This window comes from Mustela nigripes, chromosome 14 (genome assembly GCF_022355385.1).
Source record: "Mustela nigripes isolate SB6536 chromosome 14, MUSNIG.SB6536, whole genome shotgun sequence".
Taxonomy (NCBI): domain Eukaryota; kingdom Metazoa; phylum Chordata; class Mammalia; order Carnivora; family Mustelidae; genus Mustela; species Mustela nigripes.
In genome coordinates this window covers 86,044,557-86,067,613 of record NC_081570.1, presented here as the reverse complement: position 1 = coordinate 86,067,613, position 23,057 = coordinate 86,044,557, and the positions used below count along the sequence as shown (strand labels likewise).

General features: G+C 38.5%; 1 protein-coding gene across 1 annotated transcript; it reads right to left on the bottom strand.

Annotated features, from left to right (window-relative positions):
• Positions 1 to 1,893: 1,893 nt before the first annotated feature.
• Positions 1,894 to 21,714, bottom strand: LOC132001193 (vascular cell adhesion protein 1). Its single transcript, XM_059375517.1, has 9 exons — positions 21,534 to 21,714; positions 20,731 to 21,006; positions 18,294 to 18,614; positions 16,511 to 16,777; positions 11,806 to 12,081; positions 9,693 to 10,013; positions 8,517 to 8,783; positions 6,775 to 7,041; positions 1,894 to 2,845 (listed from the first exon to the last, which is right to left on the bottom strand). Exons 1-9 carry the CDS (start codon positions 21,595 to 21,597, stop codon positions 2,685 to 2,687), a joined length of 2,220 nt encoding a protein of 739 aa, XP_059231500.1. The 5' UTR covers positions 21,598 to 21,714; the 3' UTR covers positions 1,894 to 2,684.
• Positions 21,715 to 23,057: the final 1,343 nt, after the last annotated feature.

Sequence of the window (23,057 nt, the reverse complement as noted above, 5' to 3'; positions counted from 1 at the left end):
ATACTGTCTCCAGATAGCATTGTCCTTCACTCAAAAACCCAGACGTTTGATTCCATTCAATTCATCGCACTTTTCTCAAACAAGTCTTACAGATTAGTCTTTTGAGAGAAACCAGGTTCTTTAATAGCAACAAAGCTTGAAAAGCCACTGCATACATTTTTTTTTTCAGAAGTGAAATTTTCATTACCATTATAGCTAAATAAAAGGTATTTCAAAAGACATTATAAATGTCCCTTTCCTCTTTGCAGGGAAGAGTGGCTATTATGAAATCTTTGCAGAAACTACTTCCTATTGTTGGGATTAATTTAAACGTTTGATTTTTTTGGTTTTCCAGTTCTGTTAAAGTTGAGTAAGTGAAAGATAGTGAGAAGATCCCTAGATCTGTGTTTGACTTAATGCGAAAGGATGCTCTAAAATAAGTGACAAAAAAATTACCTAAAGGACATGGGTAAATTTTCAAAGAACCATTGTGCTTGAGAGCTAGAAGGACCCTAAAATTTACTGGTAGAAAATCTTCTTTTTATGTTTAAGGAAACTAAAGCTCCTTAGTGCATAAGGTAATTGACCCCAGCTGTTACCTTCCCCAGTCATTCTCATATTCATAATTTCCCCATACCCTTCACCCAGAGCAGGAAAGATGATAGTATGGTCAGAAGATGTGGACTGTTGTGATTTTTTTTTCAACCTGTTAATTAGTCTTGGCTTAATTATCACAGTGTCAGAGAGAGATGGCCAACTTGCCAGTCTCCGAAATTAAAAAAGTGTACACGTAGCTGAGAACCAATACTACCAAAGGTCAGTAGCAAGATTTGAACCTATTTCTGAAACAATCAGACTATGAAACATTATGAGGGAAATGAAAGTTTACTAAGATCCTGAAAGTGCTTATGTACCTCTCCAAATCAGCTGTTTGCTTCTTTCCCCCTAGAATATTAGGCCAGTGAAAGAGTTGGTTTCACATTCAGATTTATAGACAATCTGAAGGATTTCTACTTGAGGCGGAAAGCTCTGGTATGTGGCTTCTATGCTTTACTGTAACACTAGTCAATCAGAAAAAAATTTGGCAGTAGTGTCCAAGACAAATCATACCCACTTCAGAGACCAGGAACCAGGGCAGAAAATTCCCTTCTTCCCCAAGATCTGGCACCTACTCTCAGGTAGAAGATCTGTCTTCTTTACCTGTCTTCAATCTCATTTTGCTACTTCCCTTTAAACAAGATCAGGAAATGAGGTGGAAAACTTCCTGTCTCTAGGGGAGAAAGAATCACTCTTTTCCCCCACATCATTATTGAACTTCTGGAGTAGAGAATCCAGCTCTTCCTAAAGGGATTTTATCAGTGGCCTGGGCCACTTTGACAAAGGCTGGGGATCAGTGAGATTTTAGGTCATGAACAGGCAACATTCTGGAAAATGAAAAAGGTTTACAGATAGCTGTTTATTAATCAGAAGGCCCTGTCTTGGCAGTGATAAAGACTGACTTGACTTCTCTGCAAAGATGATAAGACGGGCTCTGATGGAAGCAAAAATGCTTTACCTTTCAATCTTAGTGGTATGTACACAGGTGTTGATTTGTAACCCTTTGATGTATACACACTCATCTGCCTTCACTCTTGTGTTTTCTATTTTTTAAATTTAATTGCAAATAAATTTAATTGCATAGGCCAAGGACACAAAACAAGATATCTAAGTTCAATAGGTTAGTGTAGCCTTAAAAAATCTGAATTTTTATCAAGTTCTCATAAGTCGATTCTGATCAAAGTACTCTGAGGTTCGCACTTCAAGTATCTGCTTATTATTTCTACGGGCCTGAATTCTTTACTTGTGGAACTTGGCATTTCAAACACCACAGTGAAAGGAGGCAGTTTATAATAAATAAACACACAATTCTTCCAATTCCAGGTATTATCACTTTACTATACAAAAAACAAAACAAAACAAAAAACCGAAACCAAAACCTAAACATTTACAAAAGAAAATCAAAAGAAGTTGCATTTTTAGATCACATTGGAAAAGCTACAAAAATGTCTGATAAACAAAATCATAAAACATCTCCGTACCATGTTAGTACCATCCAGAGAATTCCAGTCAACCCTTATACCATAGGTTGAGGTGTGTAGTACCTGAATGTGAACCCAGTGCCTTCTTGGTTTATTACTTGCCTATAAAAAGATAAACTTTAGCATCTATATAAAACATGAAGTTATTGTCAATGAACTTTAGAGAAATAAAATTTTTGTTAAAGAAAATAAAATATTAAAAAGTTGACATAGGTTTAGCTGCCAGTCAATATTAAGATGATGATCTTTCTTAAGATGCATTCATTTATATCAGCCGAGGCAACACTGTTGAATTATTTTGAAGATCTGACTACAGAACGCTGCTATTCCAAGTGATCTTGCAATGGCGTAATTTTATTTTACATATGTACAGATCATGTTATTGTATATACACATCAAGGAACTGCTCCAGTCAACACATCTCAATGGTAGTGCCTATTTTTCAGGCAGAAGGTGTTCCTTTGGCCTCTTGCTCCCAGCATGGGGCATAAGAAGCCATTTCTTTCCAAGCATTCACTACATTCAGGGAAGTCTGTACTCTTAGTTAGTTTTCCTCGTGGAATGATGAGCAGTATTAAGCATTTGGATGGATAAATAGTGTCTCTAGTTGAACGTTTCAAACATTAGCTACACTTTTGATTTCTGTGCCTCTACGAGACTATATGATCCCTTCATGTTGGCTCTTCTAGCAAAGTAGATGATCATTCCAATGGCCGGTATTATTAAGGAAGATGCACAATAGAGCACAAGAAGTTCAGGAGAAAAATAATCCTTGTTATTTTCTCTTCCTGGAAAACAACAAAACGGTTGTAATTAATGTCTAGTACAAAAAGTGTTTTGATAGTAATAGTTACATGTTTTATTTTAACAGTACAACTACTTCTCTAAATTGGAGTGAATCAAAGCAGTGATAAGGGCCAGCAAGAACCAAAATGCATATTTCTCTGAATTACCCAAATAATCAGTTGGCAGTTGCCATGGTCATGATGAGTCTAAAGATGACAGCTGTTGACTTACATAAAGTTGGGTCCAAATAGAATCAGGTTCAATTGTTGAATGGAAGCAAGGACACAACTTTCTGGAGCTCATTTACAAAAGCAAGAATTGGGGAAAAGTATTTGCTCTGTCTTATAATATATATAAATATATATATAAATATATAAAAATCCACTAAAGAGCTAGGGCTCTGCTGACCATGAACTGAAATGACTAATTAGTTCTCCAAGAAAATCCTGCAGTGTAACCATTATAGTCAAACACCATATAGGATAGTAAGAAAAAGAATTCTTGCTGACAGCTCTTTCAGAGATAAATACAAAATTTTACATTTTGTATCCCTGAAGTAGGGTGTCTCTTCAGCATTTATATCATCTCTTGATAAACTGAAGTTTTTTTGGATAGTACATTTTAGTTCAAGTGTTGCTTACTCAGAGGCATTCTCTGACCCACATCTTTCCCAGCTTAAATTAGGAACCCTGATATACTTTCATAACTCACTACACTTTCTTCTCATAACTCTTATCACTGCTTGTAATTAAACATTTATTTGTATGGTTATCTATTAACTTTTCTTTCCTCTTCCAGACTACAAATTACATTAGATGATATATCAATTTTCTTTTTGGTCCACCACCAAATAGCTAGTACCTGATTCATTGCTTGGAGTAGTTGACCCCCAGTAAATATTTTTTGAAAAGTAATGCATTTGTTTTCTTTCTGCATCCTGTCACTTTGTCATTTAGCTGTAAATTGGGTACAGAAGGTAAAAGTTTACAGAACTAAAATTAGTATTTTTCCAATCTACTAAAAATCATCTGACAGGTGCACTATTACTTAACATTTTAACCTTAGGGCACCTGGGTGGCTCAATGGGTTAAAGCCTCTGCCTTCGGCTCAGGTCATGATCCCAGGGTCCTGGGATTGAGCCCCACATGAGGCTCTCTGCTCTGCAGGGAGCCTGCTTCCTCCTCTCTCTCTGCCTGCCTCTCTGCCTACTTGTGATCTCTCTCTGTCAAATAAATAAATAAAACCTTAAAAAAAAATTTAAAAAAACAACAAAAAAAAACCCATCTTAACCTTATAAGACGATCTGGGGAAGATAACATGGCATTTACTGGAGGCTCATCTCTATTTATATTTGTGTTTGCCCAGCATCGTATGACCTCACAAGTATTAAATTTCTTAAAGTAGCATGTATGTTTTCTGTTTTTGAAGAAATCGATTTTGGGAATGACTACATTCCATCTAGAAGTTTCTAATCACTGGAGATCAACCAAATAGAAAAGGATCATGATGGTAAGATGAGAGGAAGTCAATTTTTTCAAATTATTAAAATAAAAAAACACTTAACCCTAAACATAATGATAACTGCCTCATCTTTCTACTTTCTTCAGCAGAGTAGAACTAGTCAATGTATAAACATAATATTTTAATGGATGTCCATTATCATAATTACAATTAGGCATCAATATTGACAACATGTTGGACAATGGTATTTCTACTCCTATTGTTTTCTTTTCAATTTAATAAATGTTATCTTTTGTCTTCAGTTTTTCCTTCAGGCATCTGCAGTCAAACACAAATTTGCTGCTGAGTCGGTTACCAGGGCAATCTTCAAACACTATTTTTTTATTAGCTGTATAAACACTGAAAATCCTAGACTCCTAGTCATTCCTATCATTGGAATACTTTCAAGCCAAAACAAAGAAAAATAAAAGTAATTTTGAAACTCAGCTAAATAAGGTTGCCTGGGTGGCTCAGTGGGTTAAACCTCTGCCTTTGGCGTAGGTCATGATCTCAGGGTCTTGGGATCGAGCCCCACATCAGGATCTCTGCTTAGCAGGGAACCTGCTTCCCTTCTCTCTCTGCCTGCCTCTCTGCCTACTTGTGATCTCTGTCTGTCAAATAAATTAAAAAATCTTAAAAAAAAAAAAAAATCAGGGCGCCTGGGTGGCTCGGTGGGTTAAGCCGCTGCCTTTGGCTCAGGTCATGATCTCAGGGTCCTGGGATCAAGTCCCGCATCAGGCTCTCTGCTCAGCAGGGAGCCTGCTTCCCTCTCTCTCTCTGGCTGCCTCTCCGTCTACTTGTGATTTCTCTCTGTCAAATTAATAAATAAAAATCTTTAAAAATAAATAATTAAAAAAAATCACAGCTAAATAGCAAAGTAAGCTAGTTCAAAAAAGCAAGGAAAAATGGTAAATTTTTGTCTCCATTCATTTACTATTATTTTAAGCCATAGTTTGGGGGCCTGAATTTCTTAGTGGAGTGCCTAAAATGCTTTGAGAGTTCATGTAAGTAATGAATGAAAATGGCAAATATGTAAGTTATTCATTTAATAAAGTAACTAAAAAATAGCAATGTGTGAGATAGAGTTTAAAAAGTAGAGAAGCTTTGATATATCTTTAAAAGAGAATCATTAACTACAAACAGAATTACAAAAATGTTAGATGTCCAATTTCCTCGGCCTAGACTTAATTAAAAGGGGACTAGAGGCATCAAAGATTGAAAGAACTAGGAATGAATGAATTTCAGCCTAGTCATAACTGAGATCTCAATCTCATCCCCAACCTCATTAGAAGCAGTGATTATAGACACCCCAGTATCATTTTGAGTGGCATGAAACAAGGTAAGTGTTCCATTCTTTGAACACAGTAATTTCATTGGCCAGATCAACTCTTCTCAGGATAATCACTACGGGTGGACTAAAAGTTTCACATATAATCATGATATTTCCCCCTTCTTAACATTTCTAGATGGGTGTATTAATATTGTCATGTTTTGAGGAGGTACTGTGAAGACAGAAAACATATGGTAAGGCTTGCAGTGTTGAGAAATTTGGCCAAATGAGTAAAATTGCGTGTTTTCTGAGTTCAGATTTTCTTTACACCGACACATGGTTGCAAACTCTGATAGCCAAGTTCATGGGCTCCAAGAGTTGCATTTGTTTGCATTCCAGGTGTAGTTCCCAACACACAGTGAGAACTCATCAGCACACAAGGTGTGGAGACTGATTAGTGAAGGCTAACATACTCTGCTTACACCAATAAGAGCAACAGATCCTACTGTGCATTCACAAAAGGAGTTAGGAAGATAAAGGGCCCCTAAAGTTTCTTTGCTGATGTCATTGCTCAACCCACCCCCTGCTCAGAATAGGGTAGGATGGACAAGGGGTCTGGAATTTTAAGAAGGCAATTTTGTAGTCTAAACATTCTTCAGTGTTGTTCAGCTTCAAGATTGTCTCTCCTAATTATCATCTTGAAAGGAGTCAATCCGGAAAATAGGCAATTACTCCATGTTCAGAGAATAGAATTCTCTTGTGGTAGGAGGGACAAGAGCCTGGGTAAAGCCTTTTTTCTTCTTTGGGTTAATCCTACTTCTTTAGTTTCCTTATAACCTCCAGAGAAAGGTCTTGAATGTATGTTTAAACGCTTAGGAAATGCAAGACTTCGGAGACCGATGATGAATTGTCAACTTTAAGAAAAGCAAATGGGAATCCTGTACTCACCAGTGATTAATGTCAACTTCCTGGCTAACCTCCACGGGATAGGGCAGCTGTGCATGATTATTTTAAGAAACACTGAGAAATAACCACAGTCAACATGGAATTCAACTCCATTTTGCCAACTCACTCACCTGATCCTAGAAAATCTTTACATTCCATCAAACCTCTGACTATTAGAAAAAAATAATCAAAAACAAAATAAAAAAACTAACTAACCTTTAACATCGAGGGTTAAACTTCTTAATTGCAAGCCAACCTCATTTTTAGATTCACATTCGTACACTCCCGCATCCTCTAACTGGACCTTGTGGATGGTATATGCACCATCTCTCGACTTTAGCACTGTGTCTCCCGTCTCTGCTTTTTTCTTCAGGATTATCCAAGTTTTTGGAACATTTCCACATGTACAGGAGATAATGACAGTGTCTCCTTCCTTGACACTCTCAGAAGGAAAAGCTGTAAGTTGTATGTCTTTCGGAGCAACTGTAAAGAGAATTTAAAAGGCACCTCTGATTGGGTGAAATATAAACCACTTTCATATTAATTTAATGACAGCAACAATTAGCTGTCAGGAACCTATCTGTGCTTACTGTTTGCATTAAATGTTTACAGGAGCAAGTAAAGAAGTCAAGGATTGACTGGTTTGTTATAAATGATTGTGTTTTTAATAAGAGAAGATATGTCTATATTTCTCTCATGTCCCTAATCTAATTCTTTATCTAGACTCATCAAAAAATCGTGTTGATAAACAGTAATAGAATTCAAATGTGGAAAAAGAAAACATTTCTTTCTGTCACAGTGTTGTGCAAAGTTTTTCTTTGAAGCATAAAGGTCTTTACAGGCTTCGGAGTTTTGAGTTGGATTTTCCTGGATCAAGTTATGCAGAGATGGCTTTCTTACTATTCTTTTCTTTTTTTCCCCTTCTTACTATTCTTAACAACCATAACTACCATTTGTTAAGCGGTGGGCCCTGGGCTAAGTATTTGATATGCAACATCTCTATTAATACACCGCCCATGGCAGAAGGTATCATATTGCCATTTTATAAGTGAGATTCCCATTAAGTTCATCTATTTTTGTGACTTGATTTGAGATTCTTCCCTCAAACACAGCTATAGAACCATGATATACATTTCTTTAAGGTTGTGCATTGCCCTTCCAAGGTTGTTTCCTGAAAATACGAATATCACTAAAATGAGGTAGCAAGAAAATCACTAATACCTTAGTGGAAATAATACCAGGGGGTAAGAGAGGATAGGACAGCTCTAGGGCCGGGGGAGGGGGGACTTTTTTTTAATCTCCAAAGGGCAAGGGTGGAGAAATCCAAATATATCACTTCATGCTTTTGCCCAAAACAGCCTATGGATTTAACTTGTCACCTAGAAATTGTTTTGTTTTCAGTCTTGGCTCTCCGTCCTGGGGAGAGGGGTATGGATCTTACAACTGAAGCCATGCTAGTGGTTCGATGACATCAAGTTGATGAACCTGAGGCACAGACACTGCTACTTTTAACCTCAGAATTTACAAAAGGTTTCCATGTCTTCTTAGGCTTCTAAGCAAATTCTAGCATGTAGCTTGTGAGAGTACCACTCAGAGTCCACTTGTGCCAGATATTGTGGCTTTAATCCTGACTAATTTCCATATACATATATTTCTCATCCTATCCCTATTTCAACACCATAATCACAAGTCTCATAAGTGTAACTCGAGTTGCTGGCACCGTTCCCACAGCTAGCATTCCACTGGAGGTTAAAGAATTTCAGGATAAGAGATGTGGAATGGTTTATGAAGAAGCACCATTCCAGGAACTTTCCAAGTGTAGGAAACATCAGGAGCTCTTCAAAACCCTCAATCTATGTTTTTAATAAAAATTTTAGTTCCACGGAGGACTTTGTTCAAACCCAGCAACAACTAAAATAATACTGGCAATAGTAACTCATTAATCACATTTTACTTACCTTGGATAATTAATTCGACTTCTTTTCTGCTTATGCCAGCCTGGTTAATCCCTTCACACACATAAATACCAGAATCGTCCATTTTGGTAGAAGTTAAGGTAAGAGTTGAATTCTCAGAAAGAGGCTGTAGATCCCCATTACTTAGCTGCCTGCTCCACAGGATTTTTGGAGCTGGGAGGCCATTGCTAGAGCACGTCATATTCACAGAACTACCTTCCTCCAGGATGGAGGAGGGGCTGACCAAGATGGTTGTATCCCTGGGTGCAACTGAAAAAGTAGGAACACTTGTTAAGTTTGACCCTTTATACCCTGAGTTCCAAAAGTCTTAATAATGTTCCAGAACTGAACTATGAAATCAATGGATTAGAACAGTTTATTAATGTTTATTAATAAACTTATTAACAGTTTATTAGCTTTACCAAAGGAAGGCTTCTGTCCCCATTTACTTAAGCAGACAGAATGATAGAGAGTAGAATGCGAACACATCATGGATGTTTTCTAATAGAAATAAGTTCTGTAGAGAGTCTTTTACTACCAAAGAATGGATGATCATTGATAGTATACATAGACATTTATGGTACATTAAACATGACCAAAAATTATTTGAACCCCCTGTGAGAAGGTGGAGTTTATTTTTCCAGCTCTCTAATCTTGGCTGGTCTGTTGACTCATTGTGACCAATATAATATGAAAGAAGTAACGCTGTAGGACTTCCAAGCTCGAGCCTGCTTTCATTGTCACCTCTCTGAAATGCTGCACTCTGGTGACAAAACCTATTCCACCTTCCTTCAGGGGGAAACAACACATGGAGAAAGGGAGGCCCAGAAACCCCCAAGAATGTTCCAGATATAGGAATGAGTCCATCTGTGACAAGTCATCCCCCCCTAACCTGCCAATTGACTGAAAATGAATGGGTGAGTTCATCTGATACCACAGTGAGGAGATGAACTGCCCATCTGACCCCTTCTAGAATTGCCAATTCATGGAATCATCAGCTAGTAGATGATTATTGTTTTAAGTGTTAGGAGTGGTTTACTATAATAATTATTTTAAAATTTCCTCCCAAGTTACTTTTTTTTTTCCACAGAAGTTTTAGCTCTTAACCTCATTTTAACTATAGCCTGACAAACCTAAGAAATCCATATTAAGTTGTGGCTACATCACTCATGTACTTACCGTTAACATGAAGCATCTGTGTACTCTGCCTTTGTTTGGGTTCAAATTCCATTTCACCAACGCGTAACTGAGCCAGACAAACAAGAACTTTTCCAGTATCTTCAGTGGTGGGGATGAAGGTCATATCCAAACTCTTAGTCTCCAGAGATTTCCTGTCCATGTCCTCCAGAAAGGTTTTACTCTCTATGACACTCTCCCCCTTAAATAATTCAATCTCCAGCCGGTCAGAAGGATACACATTAGGAACCTCACAGCTCACAGTGACTGGATTTCCACTCACTAGTAGACCACTCATCTCAATCTCTGGATCTCTAGGGAATGCTGCAAATATCATGATAAATGATGTTTATATGTAAACATTCAAAGGAAAAATGGAACTAATCTCTATTAAATGCAAAGGCCTCAAAATGATAGTTTTAACTCACTTGGGATAGAATGATCACCAATACATAAATAATGAAATTAAGCCTACATATTTATGATACTAAATATAAATGCTATCAACAAAAATACTTAATCATGAATCATTCAAGAAATAAATATACTTCCTATTTTTCTCTTCTTAGTGATGCAGTCTGACACCCATGAACTGGTCTTATGGAAAGAACATGAGTTTCCACAATCTTATTTAGCAACTATATATTTCAAATGTTTTAAATATTTCCCATGATGTATTGCTCTTTTAATATGCATTATCTCAGTCTTCTAATCAGCCTGATAAAATGGGTTTCATTTAACTTACTTTGTAGGTAGAAAAACTTATAAACCTTATAGAAGCTCAGAGACTCTCATTAGGTATTGTATCTATCAAGTGACTGATCAGTTGCGATTAGAACCCATATTTCTCTGAGCTCAGAACCCAGGCATGGTTTCAAATAAGAGCCATAGGGCAGTTCTCAATTTAGACATTTTAGTTTCCAATGGCCAGGCTTAGACAGAAAATCTTAAATATTTCTCAGACAATATTTGTAGTTAACAAGAAACTGTGAGATTTAGATTCTAAATAATTATAGTATGTCTTATGCAAACCAATAAAGATAAGACTAAAATGGTTATCAAGAATAAAAGCAATGCCAAAATTTTTTCTCCTTCAACAAAATGTTGTTAAATTTTCAAATATTTCCATATTGCAATAAGGCTGTACCTCTGGTTCTCATTTCTGTTGGGAATGTGCCTACATCAGCAGATGCTGGATTCTGGGTAATATGTTAACACAATAAAATTTACCCTTACTTTGAGAGATTCAAATCCCTCCACAGACATACTCTAACTCATGCTGAACAAAATCCTGATGGGTAACACAAGTTTGGGCAGGTTTTCTGGTAGCAAATGTTCTATTTTCTCTTGAAATCTGCTGACTAAAACAAGGCAGAGTAGCCTTCTAAAGTAATCCATTTTCAGGTCACTTTGCATATTTTGTCATTCATTCATCACAGCAGAGGAATTCCAGCAATGTCAAATTCATATAGATTCGAGGTTGTAAATGATTTTTATTAAGGTGACAGGCACAGCAAGAAAAAGTACAGCAGGTGTATGCAGCGTCATCAAGGTGAAGGTCTAGTACTGATGTCTGGTTCTGCTTTCCACCTGAGAAGCTGTCACTGTCCATCCCCTGGGGCCAATATAACTACCTGTTTTCATTTTTGCCTCATTTTTCCCCCCCATCCTGCCAATCAGCTTCCCAAATGTACCTTCAAAACAGTAGCCTGGGGCCTCACCCTCTGTTCAAATAGCTGAGCGGTAGTAATCCCTCTCCAGTCATCGAACGGGCACTGACTCCCTTTCCTTGCTCACTACTACTTCTGAACAGCCCCTGTACACACAGAGGGATGGGAAGCAGTGAACGTGTAGTGTGTTCAAGTGCATGATGGCAGAGCATGGACAAGATGCAAACTAAGGACTGTGGGTGCTGTGTATGTATGTAATATATACTTAAGATTTGGGTCCATTAATTTGTATCAGAAAATTCTGGTTCAAATATTCAGGAACAATTCCCAAGGCAAACTTCCCTTTCTAAAAACATGGATATCACCGTGTATCACAGACTTGCATTCTGTTTCTTTCAATAAAACCGAGGGGATAAAAACAGCAAACAATTCTGGAGAGCACTTACAGTAGAGGTCCACACTAATTCTCTTTTCCAGTTTCTTCCGGCCACAGGTCACAGTGCACAGGTAAGAATGTTCATTCTCAAAACTCACAGGGCTCAGTGTCAGCGTGGACTTGCTCCCTTCAGTCTTCACCTGCCCACTCAGAGGGCTGTCTATCTGCGTTCTCCAAGAGAAAGATGGGGACTCGCAGCCTGTGACACCACATGTCAACACAACTGAGTCTCCAATCTGAGCGATAACTTGGGGTCCGGGGGAGATCTCAACAATGAATGGTTTCTCTGGAGGAAAAAGAACAAGACAAAGAGAAGATGAGTTTTTTTTTCTTCCTTCACCACATTGCAATATATGGTCTTCCTCCCCACCCCCATCTCTTTTCAAGCTAACATCTGTGCCAAGAAGAAATTACTCCTTTCCACCTTGGGACTGCCCAGAGAGATGTTTTTAAGGAACAAACCCACAAGAGTTCATTGACTCATTCATTTAACAGAATGAATGTGGATCAAAACCTGTCAGGACAGAAGCTGGCATCTTTTCATGACAATAATTCAGTCTCTGCTCAACGGTAGTTTATCAAATCCCTCTAAGAGTGGAAACAGCTCCAACAACTTAAGAGGTTCCAGTGTGATCAAAAGCTTTTGCACAGCAAAGGAAACAGTTCACAAAATCAAAAGACAACTGACAGAATGGGAGAAGATATTTGCAATCGACATATCAGATAAAGGACTAGTGTCCAGAATCTATAAAGAACTTAGCAAACTCAACACCCAAAGAACAAATAATCCAATCAAGAAATGGGCAGAGGACATGAGCAGACATTTCTGCAAAGAAGACATCCAGATGGCCAATAGACACATGAAAAAGTGCTCCATATCACTCGGCATCAGGGAAATACAAATCAAAACCACAATGCGATATCACCTCACACCAGTCAGAATGGCTAAAATCAACAAGTCAGGAAATGACAGATGCTGGCGAGGATGCGGAGAAAGGGGAACCCTCCTACACTGTTGGTGGGAATGCAAGCTGGTGCAACCTCTCTGGAAAACAGCATGGAGGTTCCTCAAAATGTTGAAAATAGAACTGCCCTATGACCCAGCAATTGCACTATTGGGCATTTACCCTAAAGATACAAACATAGTGATCCGAAGGGGCACGTGTACTCGAATGTTTATAGCAGCAATGTCCACAATAGCCAAACTATGGAAAGAACCTAGATGTCCATCAACAGATGAATGGATCAAGAAGATGTGGTATATATACACAATGGAATACTATGCAGCCATCAAAAGAAATGAAATCTTGCCATTTGCGACAACATGGATGGAACTAGAGCATATCATGCTTAGCGAAATAAGTCAAGCAGAGAAAGACAACTATCATATGATCTCCCTGATATGAGGAAGTGGTGATGCAGCATGGGGGCTTAAGTGGGTAGGAGAAGAATAAATGAAACAAGATGGGATTGGGAGGGAGACAAACCATAAGTGACTCTTAATCTCACAAAACAAACTGAGGGTTGTTGGGGGGAGGGGGTTTGGGAGAAGGGGGTGGGATTATGGACATTGGGGAGGGTATGTGTTTTGGTGAGTGCTGTGAAGTGTGTAAACCTGGTGATTCACAGACCTGTACCCCTGGGGATAAAAATATATGTTTATAAAAAATAAAAAATTATATTAAAAAAAAAAAGAGGTTCCAGTGTGTAAGCATTATGTAAACCAGTTTGCATGTATTAATTATCTCATCTAATCCTCATAACTTAATTCTTCTCTTTTACTTTCTCCTGCTTCTTCTTTTTGTTTTCCTCATCCTCTTCCTTCTTCTCCCATCACCCTCCTTGGCCTCTTTCTCCTTATGGAAATTTAGGCTCAGAAATGCTAATAATTTTATCTAGTTTGCAAGTGGCAATATTAGGACTTGAAGCCAGGTGGGTCTGATTTGTGATCCCAGCTTTTCAGTTGCTTGAACAACTAAATCAAGTCATCCTCATGTGGAGATAAAGGAAGATCTAAGAGAGGTTGTGAAAAAAGTTACAGAAATATATCTTCCGATTAGATCCAATACCCATAATGGACCAGAGCTTAGAGTCTCTGGGCCAAAAATATAAAGTTATGCCATTGAAAGCACACAGAATCACACCGAAAGTAAAGTCAAAATCTAAACATGAAAATGATACACAAGTCACCCCTGAAATTTGTCTGATGCAATACAAAAATACTTTCAATTAATTCATGGGTTGAAAACTGAGATAGGAGAGCAAACTGCTAAGTCTCAAATTATCCAGAGGAGCTCTTTGGCTGCCAAGGCCGTCCTTGCTGGACCCACAGGCTGCTTCGGGATGCTTTCTGTCTGGGGAAAAAAGGGAATTTCAAATCTCCACTCCCTGTTCCCTGAAGAAACTGGGAATGATTGGGCAACCCTGAAAGGGACAGATGAGACGTCACAGAAAATCACTAAAATCGTTCCCCCAAATAGCAGACTTGAGGTGGAGGAAAGAAATCTCCACATATAAGAAATGCAAGTACATCACATTTTACAGGTTTCTCATCTGTGCCAGGAGAAGTTGTTTTTCTCTTTGGTTTGTCTCACTGTGACATTGTAGAATGTTCCAAAGAAGGCTTTCCTCAAATTATCTCAATGAACCGATATGCTCTTATTGAAAAAGAGAGATCATTTCCTATATGCTAGTGTGGGAATGGGGAACTTGAAAACAGACCCAATTCCTGCCTGTGAAGAGCCCTCAAATCATATTTTCCAATGGCTGCGTGTGTTACCAGGCAAACCCGAGGTCCCTGTAAAGTAATTCTTAAGTACCTGAAAGGTCCTTTCAAAGTTCAATTCTCTCTTCAGTACCTAAGGTTGTTAGTGTCCCATGATGCAAAATTCAAAACAGCCCTCTTGAATCCCAGAATGCATTTCCTTTCCACACTGAACTGGGATCTATTTTATTATGGGGTGAAGTTATCCAGGATGGGTGATTAGTCTCCCATGCCTTTATTAGGTTAATACTTTCCTGGTCTCTTGAGAATGGTAAGCTAACACCCATCTGAGTTAATCTACTGATGGTGAGTCTCACTTTTATTGTTTTAACCATCTAAATTTAAGCCCTATGTTTTTGTATTCTAAAATTTTGTGTTGCTCATGTTTGCAATTTATGCAATCAGTATTTACTGGGCACCTATTTTTGTGGTAAACACCCAAATATTAAAGCACACATATGCACAGTTCTTGACTTTAAGGCACTTGTAAGTTAATGAAAAGACATATTTAAATAGATACATTATTTTGGTTCTTACTAAAGTATATTTAAATTATCTGCTTACACGTCTGTCCTTCCTCCCTATATTGTAAACTCTTAAAGGGTAGTCGCCATAACTTTTCATGTCTGCCTCCATAGTGCCAAACATAATTCTTGGATTCTTGGACAAGGGCTCTTGATTAATATGTGTTGAACTAAACAGAAGTACACAAACTTCGATAAGAAGGGTTGAGTGTAGACAAAGGGAGGAATGCCCAGCTTTGCTTAATACAATCTGGAATTGGAAGGCTAACATGAGCTTTGTCTTGAGGGATGGCTAAGGCTTTACCAGGTAAAGGAAGGGCACTCCAGGCAGAAGGAGCAACATGGACAGAGGTACAGGGACACCAACAAAGCTACAAAAGTAGTTTCTGACCAAATCATGAAGAGTTATTTTAAGAAATGCACATTTTAAATTACATGCAATTAGGGTTTGGTTGAAGTCATATATAATGAGCACTTTTTTGTTTAAGGTATATACTCTGATAGCATTGCGTAAGATTGATTATCTTGCGGATAGAATGAGAGCAGGATGACCCTTTGAAGACAATTAGTTATTTAGTTGAAAAGTCATAGAGTTTTGATTAAAATGTGCCTGTTTTAAAATCATAGTAAATACCCCTAGTGAGCGACTTGACTCTAGGAAAAGTATGCAGGATGCTGAACTCGTGTTTTTATTTACCTCATAAGGTAGTGGTAAAGACTAACAAGACAACATATATAAAGTGGAAAGTAGAATTCCAAGCAAGTATGAGGTATAAGATCTGTAGGAGCCATTATTCATTTCCGTGAGACAATACACTCTCATCTGTAAAATGAGTATAAAACACTTACTCTTTAGTTATTTCTTGAAGATTACAGCTAACATATATAAAGTGCCTGGCATATAGCTGGTGGTCAGTGAATGCTGTTATTTTAAAACATCTTACAAGAGTTTAAGTCAGAGATGATAAACTAAGGCAATGGCAAGGGGGTTGAAAAACTGAGGACAAATTCTAAGGATCTTTTTGAGGAAGAAATGACAGGTTTGGTGATATGGAAGGAGAACATGAATTTGGGGATAAGCAGCATATAGTAGCCCAAATACTGGGAGTCCAGAGTGGAGATGAGGACAGATGTGGTAACCTGAGAATACTAACATTCAGGGGGTAGAAGGAAAAGAGAAAGCCAGAGGATGAAGCAGGGAAGGAATGGTGAGAGATGGAAAAGAGAAATGCAGAGCCATTTATTCCCTGGGAGGAAAGACTTCTGAGAGGTCTGAGTAAGATGAATATACAATTGTGCTAAAGGAAATGACATCACATGGGTCATCAGTAAAACTTAAGGAAGTAATGTAGGCATTGAAGTTGTTTCCCTACTGCGCAAACCCCAGTTACAGCACCTTTATCATTCCTTTCTCACAGTCTACTTACCTTGAACAATTAATTCCACCTCTTTCCCATCTTTTCCGACCTGATTGACTCCTTCACACACATAAATTCCAGAATCTTCTATCCTCATGGCAATTAAAGTCAGAGTTGCATTCCCGGAAAGGAGCTGTACATTCCCATTATCTAATTTTTTGCTCCAGAAAATCTGTGGGGCTGGGAAACCCTCACTGGAACATGTCATTGTCACAGAACCACCTTCTTGCAGCTTCGTGGAGGGACTCACAGAGATAACTGTGTTCTTGGGTGAGACTGAAAAGGCAGGACCCAAGATTAGTAACTGCTAGACATCATCTTGATCCAACAAGGATAAGGTATTTCTCTAGCAGGCTGTATTCATATGCTTTCACAAAGTTGACAAACTTACTCTGTTAAATTAATATAAAATCAGTATTGTGGGGTCCTAAAAATCAGTTAATCCAATTTCTGACTAATCTAAGTGAGTTACTTTTTTTTTTTTTTAAGATTTCAGTTATTTATTTGACAGACAGGGATCTCTAGTAGGCAGAGAGGCAGGCGGGGGGAGGTGGGGGGTGGAGTGGGGTGGGTTGGGGTAGGCTCCCTGCTGAGCAGAGATCCTGCTCAGGGATCTCTGGGGCTGGATCCCAGGACCCTGAGATCATGACCTGAGCCAAAGGCAGAGGCTTAACCCACTGGGCCACCCAGGTGCCCCAAGAGATACTTTTTTTGATGTTTGGTGTTTTCAGATGGCCATAGAAACTCAGAAATTAAGAAAATTGCTACATTACTTTAGAGTAATGTGGTTCAATCTCCCAGATAAGGTAGAAGTCGTCTTCTACCAAGAGAAGCACCCTTGCCAAGTGCTCATTTAAGTTGGCTTCAGCACTTTTGGTTGAGGGAATTGCTGCCTTACAAAATAGTCCATTTGATTTGGGGACAGCTCTAATCATTAGAACAATTGAACTGAAACCTTCCTCTTTGTAAACAAATTCCACACATTGGCCATAGTTCAGTCCTCTGCTGTTACAGAATAAATCAAATCCCTTCTCCACATGACTGTCTTTCAAATACTTAATGATAGTTCTCTTTTCCAAGTTTTGTATTCTCCAGGAAAAATACCCCTTATCTTGACTATGCTTTTCAAAATATTGATTAAAGGCTTTCCATCTCATTCCGTTTCAGCTAAACATGCTATATAGTTGGCAATACTCCTTTGAAATGTAGTGTCCAAAGCAGAACACAGTGTTTTGGTCTAGAATGGAGTAGAGTGTGTCCACTCCCACACAGTTCTGGGACTACAAGCCTGCGTCAAATCTCCCCGCAGTCTCAGGGAATGTGGAGGTAATCAAGCCTCATCCCTACTCTCCCTCCCAGTGCACATGGGTATGCGTGAGCACACGTACATGCAGATGAGCCCGTGAGCGTGTGCACACACAACACACGCACACAGAGAACAAGTGCTCGCCTTGTGAAATTTCTATAACTTAATATTTCACAGCATATTATAAGAGTTTGCAAAAATAAGAGGTGTTTAAAAACATCTCATTTGAGCCCACTTCCTGCTACCAAGTCAGCTGGTATTAGCATTCCCCTTTGATAGATTGGAAAATAAGGAAATTAAGTGACCCAAGTTCACATGGAGCCAGAAGTCTTCTCAACCCAAATGCTGTGCTCTTTTCATTGAATTATGCTGTTGACAAATACTATGTTCTCGATGAATAAAAATGGAGTAAAAACTATAAACAAATGCCTTCCTGGCTTTAGCTAAATTCCCACAGAGACTAGACTCTATCACACAAATACTTACTGTAGACTTGCAGTTTTTTTGTAGTCTCCCTTTCTTTGGGTTCAAAGTCAAATTCATCAATGTTTAATTTCGCTTGGCAAACAAGAGCTTTCCCAATATCCTCATTGGTAGGAATGAAGGTTACCGCCAAACTCTTGGTGTCCAGGGACTTCCTTTCCATAGGCTCTAGGAATTCCTGATTCTTTAAGAGCTTATTGTCCTTCATCAAATTTACCTCCAGCCTGTCAAATGGGTAAACATCAGGGACCATACACGTGACTGTGACTGGCTTTCCAAGTTCTAGGGGGCCACTCAGATGGATCTCTGGGTCCTTAGGGAAAGCTGCAAAGGTCAAACAAATAAATACACATGAGAAGGCTTTCTGTTCATGTAACACAAGGTCTTTTACTGATTCAATGCAATGCAAGCCAAGTCTAATGTTTCTGTGGATACAGTCTTAATTCACTGTTCAAATAACCTTTAATAGTTTTGGGTGGGTTCACCAATCAGAGTCAATCACCTTTAAGGGAGTTCTTCAACACTGATCCTACATGTACTAAGGTTTGCATATTAAGAGTAAAAGAAGGGAGAAGAAATTAATGTTTATTAAATACATATATGTGCCTGTCACTGTGCTATTCCTTAAATATAAATAATTTTATTGTAACTCTAAGACATAGCACATTTCACAGATATGAAAACATAGAATTAGCACATTTGCATAACTCGCCAAAGTCACACAGCTAATAAATGGCAAGTCCGGGATTTCACTCAGGATTTCTATTATTTTGTACTGCCACTGAAGATTTACATTATATCACATTCTCTAATCTTTGGGCGAGATACATCCACTTTACAGATAAGGAAACTGAGGCTCAGAATATCATTGCATGGGTACACCTGCGCAATCTACAAATTCTGGAAAGGAGATTTGACTCCCGCAATGCCTGACTCAGCGTCTGAACTAGCACTCCACTTGAACCTTCCAGTGCCAAAGGAACAGGGAACGTTCGATCTAAGTCAGCCATTGCTTCCTTTGCAAGGGTTACCTTTTCACTACAAACTGTCAAGATGGTAACATATTGGCTGGACTCAGGACTCTGCACAATAATAACACAAAGTCCCAGCTCTAAAGAATATTACAATCAAATGTGGAACAGAGACAGGCTCGTTAAACGTAACGAGAGACAGATATTCTTAAAGAAAAAACTCAGGAAAGATAATTAAAGCCAGAAGGGTCTTTATTTCTCTTTTTTTTAAGTCTTCAACTGTTTGATACATGAAAGCAAAGGCAAAGGAAATGGAAATGCTTTGCTACGTGAAACAAAAAACAAACAGTATTTTTAATTTTTCCACCAATAATTTCTACCTCTCATATTCTGTAAAAAATGTGCCCATAATCTGCGTAGTTTGCTGTAAGGTAATATGAGAACTTGCTACTTTTCCCTGTATTTACATAAGGGGACTTTCAAGGAGCTCAGGGGGCTGCACAGACGAACTATGCACATACAACCGGCATAATTGAAAGCAGCGGGCCAGGCACGGTTTCTCAGGACGCATTAACAGCACATGGGGCTTATTGGAGAATCAATTACGGATGCCGGGCAAAGCTGAGCTCCCCCATAGCAGATGGGAACTAAAATAATTATAAGATAATCAAATGGGGTCTTCATGAAGAGATGGTCATAAAGGATTTCAGGGTTTGTTTCATTTTGTTTTGTTTTTCTGAAAGAGTAGTCATCAGTAACCAAAGGCAAGATTTTTATTTCAGGTGGTTCTTTACTCCTCTTGCTAACTTTATATGCTGGGTCAAGAATGCATGCATTTTGGTAGAATGGCAAACTAGGGATGTTCATGAACATTCATGAGGAAGAGTGGTTGAGCATTAAGGCTTAATGGCACCAAAACCAAAAACAACCCTCCTAAATTTATCGGTACCAAAGTCAAATGAGTGGAATGTTTGTAGATACTTTCCTTCTGTCTAAGGGAAAACTCTTCAACAGAAGCCTATTACTCAATTATAGATCTCCTACTTAGGCTGTTTATATGAAATTGCATAAGAATAAGTAAGTGGAAAATCCCCAAAGAATGGAAGTCATAAAATATTTAGACATATGACAAAGTAAACATGTAAGGATATAATCAAATAGAAATTTTTGGAAAAGAAGATTAAGAAACTTCAGAGATCTTCATTTTATGGCCAAGAAAAGAAAAGCCTTGAGAGGTTGAGTCTTACCTATGGTCACTATGTTTGTGGCAGAGTTAGAAACAAAGGCAAAGTTTGTATTCCTTTTCTAATGCTAGTGGTCTTAACGCTCCCGGAGCAGTATGTCCTCTAGTCAAGAAGCTGGACATGAATAGCCTTTAATTTTTTTTTCTTTTAAAAACATTCTTTCTAAAAAAACTTACTTTAAAAGCAAAATTAAGAGGAAAATCAAAGATCCTTCAAAGTACTCACAGTAGATCTCCACCTGAATCCCTTTTTCCAGTTTCTTAGATCCACAAGTTGCTGTGCACACGTAAGCATGTTCATTGTTGAAACTAACAGGATCCATGGTCAACGTGGAGTTGTTCCCCTCATTTCTCACCTTCCCATTCAGCGGACTGTCTATTTGGGTTCTCCAGGAGAAAGACGGGGGCTCACAGCCCGTTGTACGGCAAGTCAGTGAAATGACATCACCGATCTGAGCAATAACTCTGTGTTCAGGGAAGATTTCCATTTTAAAAGCTTGAGCTGTGAGGACAAAAAGAGAAAAGTGAACTTTGTTTAGTATTCCACTCCCTTTGCTCTGTTCTAGTATAATGTCCAGAATACAGTCTGGCTGATCTCTTTCCTAAATTTTGAACTAACTACAAGGCGGCCAAAAAACATAGGCGTCGCTGCCAAAGGTGTTGGAATCATGGAGAACTCTCAGTCCTGACCTTGATGCCCGTTTATGAAAGTTGTTTTGATATTTGCTAAGTTTAAGCTCATTATCAAGTACAGGAAACTGAAGCGATAGACCTCAGTAGAGATAGAATCCAATTATTTATTTGACACTGGAAAAAGGTATCCGAAAAACATTCTTTATAGCTCCAACTATGATAATACCATGGTACAGAGCCATGTTCCCTAGCATATTACATGTTACAGTAAATGGTTTTCCCACTTCTTAAAAATCCTAGTGCCTTTCTTCACTCCCATTGCACAACTGACTGAAGCCAAAATCAGAGCTGAAATGGAATGTGAGCATTTGGAACAGATCAAAGAAAAGAACTTACAAACAGTAAACACCATCCAAAGAACATTTGAGGCTCCAAAGATCACGACCATCTTCCCAGGCATTTTTCGTTTCTGCTGTGATGAGAACACAGGGGTCCCCAACCCCTTCTTTCTGTCCCACCTGAAAGTGTCCTGAAAGAGCTTTTAGCCCCTAAAGCCAGGGAGGCTCAGTGAGGAGTGAAATGGAAAGTCTGCTCTTTATAAAGGGTCTCCTTGCAGAGGCCTGGAGGCGGAGGGAAATCCCTTCAAGGGGAAACCCGGAGCAGAGCCAGAAAAAAAGTTTCACTGACACTCAGCCAAGCCCAGGATTAACCCCTTCATTTGCTCTCAGTTCAGAAACCACTCACTCTCTCTGCCCTGGAAACACGAAACACTTCCAAGGTGATAAAATTAAAGGTTTTTTTTAAAGGGATATCTTTGCAAGAAAAAATACAAGGGAGCTCTCATTTCAGAATAATGCTCATTTCAGAATAAAAAGAGAGAGGAGGAGAGAGAGACAAAAAGGGAACAGAGAGAGAGAGAGATGGTGGGGTGGGGGAAGAGAGAGAGAGAGAGAGAAAGGGAGGGAGGAGAGAAAGAACAGTAAATAATACTCTGGATTTTGAAGCGGCTAAATAACCACTATGTCATACAAACTGATTATTCTCCATTAAGTCATATTTGCAAATTCTTAACTTGGGTCTAATTTTTCACTTACAAGAGTAAGGAAAAGGCCTTATCTTTTGATGAGTTATTTTTTAAAAGGGAGACCACATAACCTCTTAATTTTATTCTCTCTAGTCATACATTTTTTTTTTAAGATTTTATTTTTTTATTTGACAGACAGAGATCACAAGTTGGCAAGAGAGGCAGGCAGAGAGAGAGGGGGAAGCAGGCTCCCTGCTGAGCAGAGAGCCTGATGCAGGGCTCGATCCCAGGACCCTGGGATCATGACCTGAGATGAAGGCAGAGGCTTTAACCCACTGAGCCACCCAGGCGCCCCCTCTAGTCATAAAAATATTAATAAAATTAATTCCTTTGACAACAAACATCAACTTTCTGAAATGATTTCTGGAGTGGAAAATAAAGGAACAGTACTAAAACAAGAGAGAATTTTTCCCTTTTGTTTCAGAAAAGTTACCAATCCTTTGGTTCAGCTACGTGTTGAACTGAAAGTCTTTCACAGACTTAAATGTAAATGTATGGAATTCATCTGAAGTGGTGACTCTCTTGGACTGGACCACAGACATAGTCAAAACATGAAAAATAATTCGGCTTTGTTATATGGGATAATTTGATTTTGTTATATATATTGGTTATAATATTAATATATAATATTGATAAATAATTTGGTTTTGTTATATATATATTGGTTATCTTCACCAATCTGCTCTTCTGACCCCACCCCACACCATCCCTGCCCAGTGAAATTATTTTTTTAAAGCTGTTTTAAAAATGATTGTTTGAGTCTTGCACACACATAGCTCAAGTCTTCGCAAAATGCTTGCTAATCAAAAAGAAACCGGAATGGAAGAGCCACTTCC

Bases quoted from the DNA above. Each gene is read 5' to 3' on its own strand.
- LOC132001193 (XM_059375517.1), bottom strand. From the start codon at position 21,597: ATGCCTGGGAAGATGGTCGTGATCTTTGGAGCCTCAAATGTTCTTTGG. The intron at 16,778-18,293 runs GTAAGTATTTGT...CTGCCTTTTCAG, and splicing joins AAAAAAACTGCAAGTCTACA to TCTCACCCAAGAACACAGTT. The intron at 12,082-16,510 runs GTAAGTAGACTG...TTTTTCCTCCAG, and splicing joins GGTGGAATTAATTGTTCAAG to AGAAACCATTCATTGTTGAG.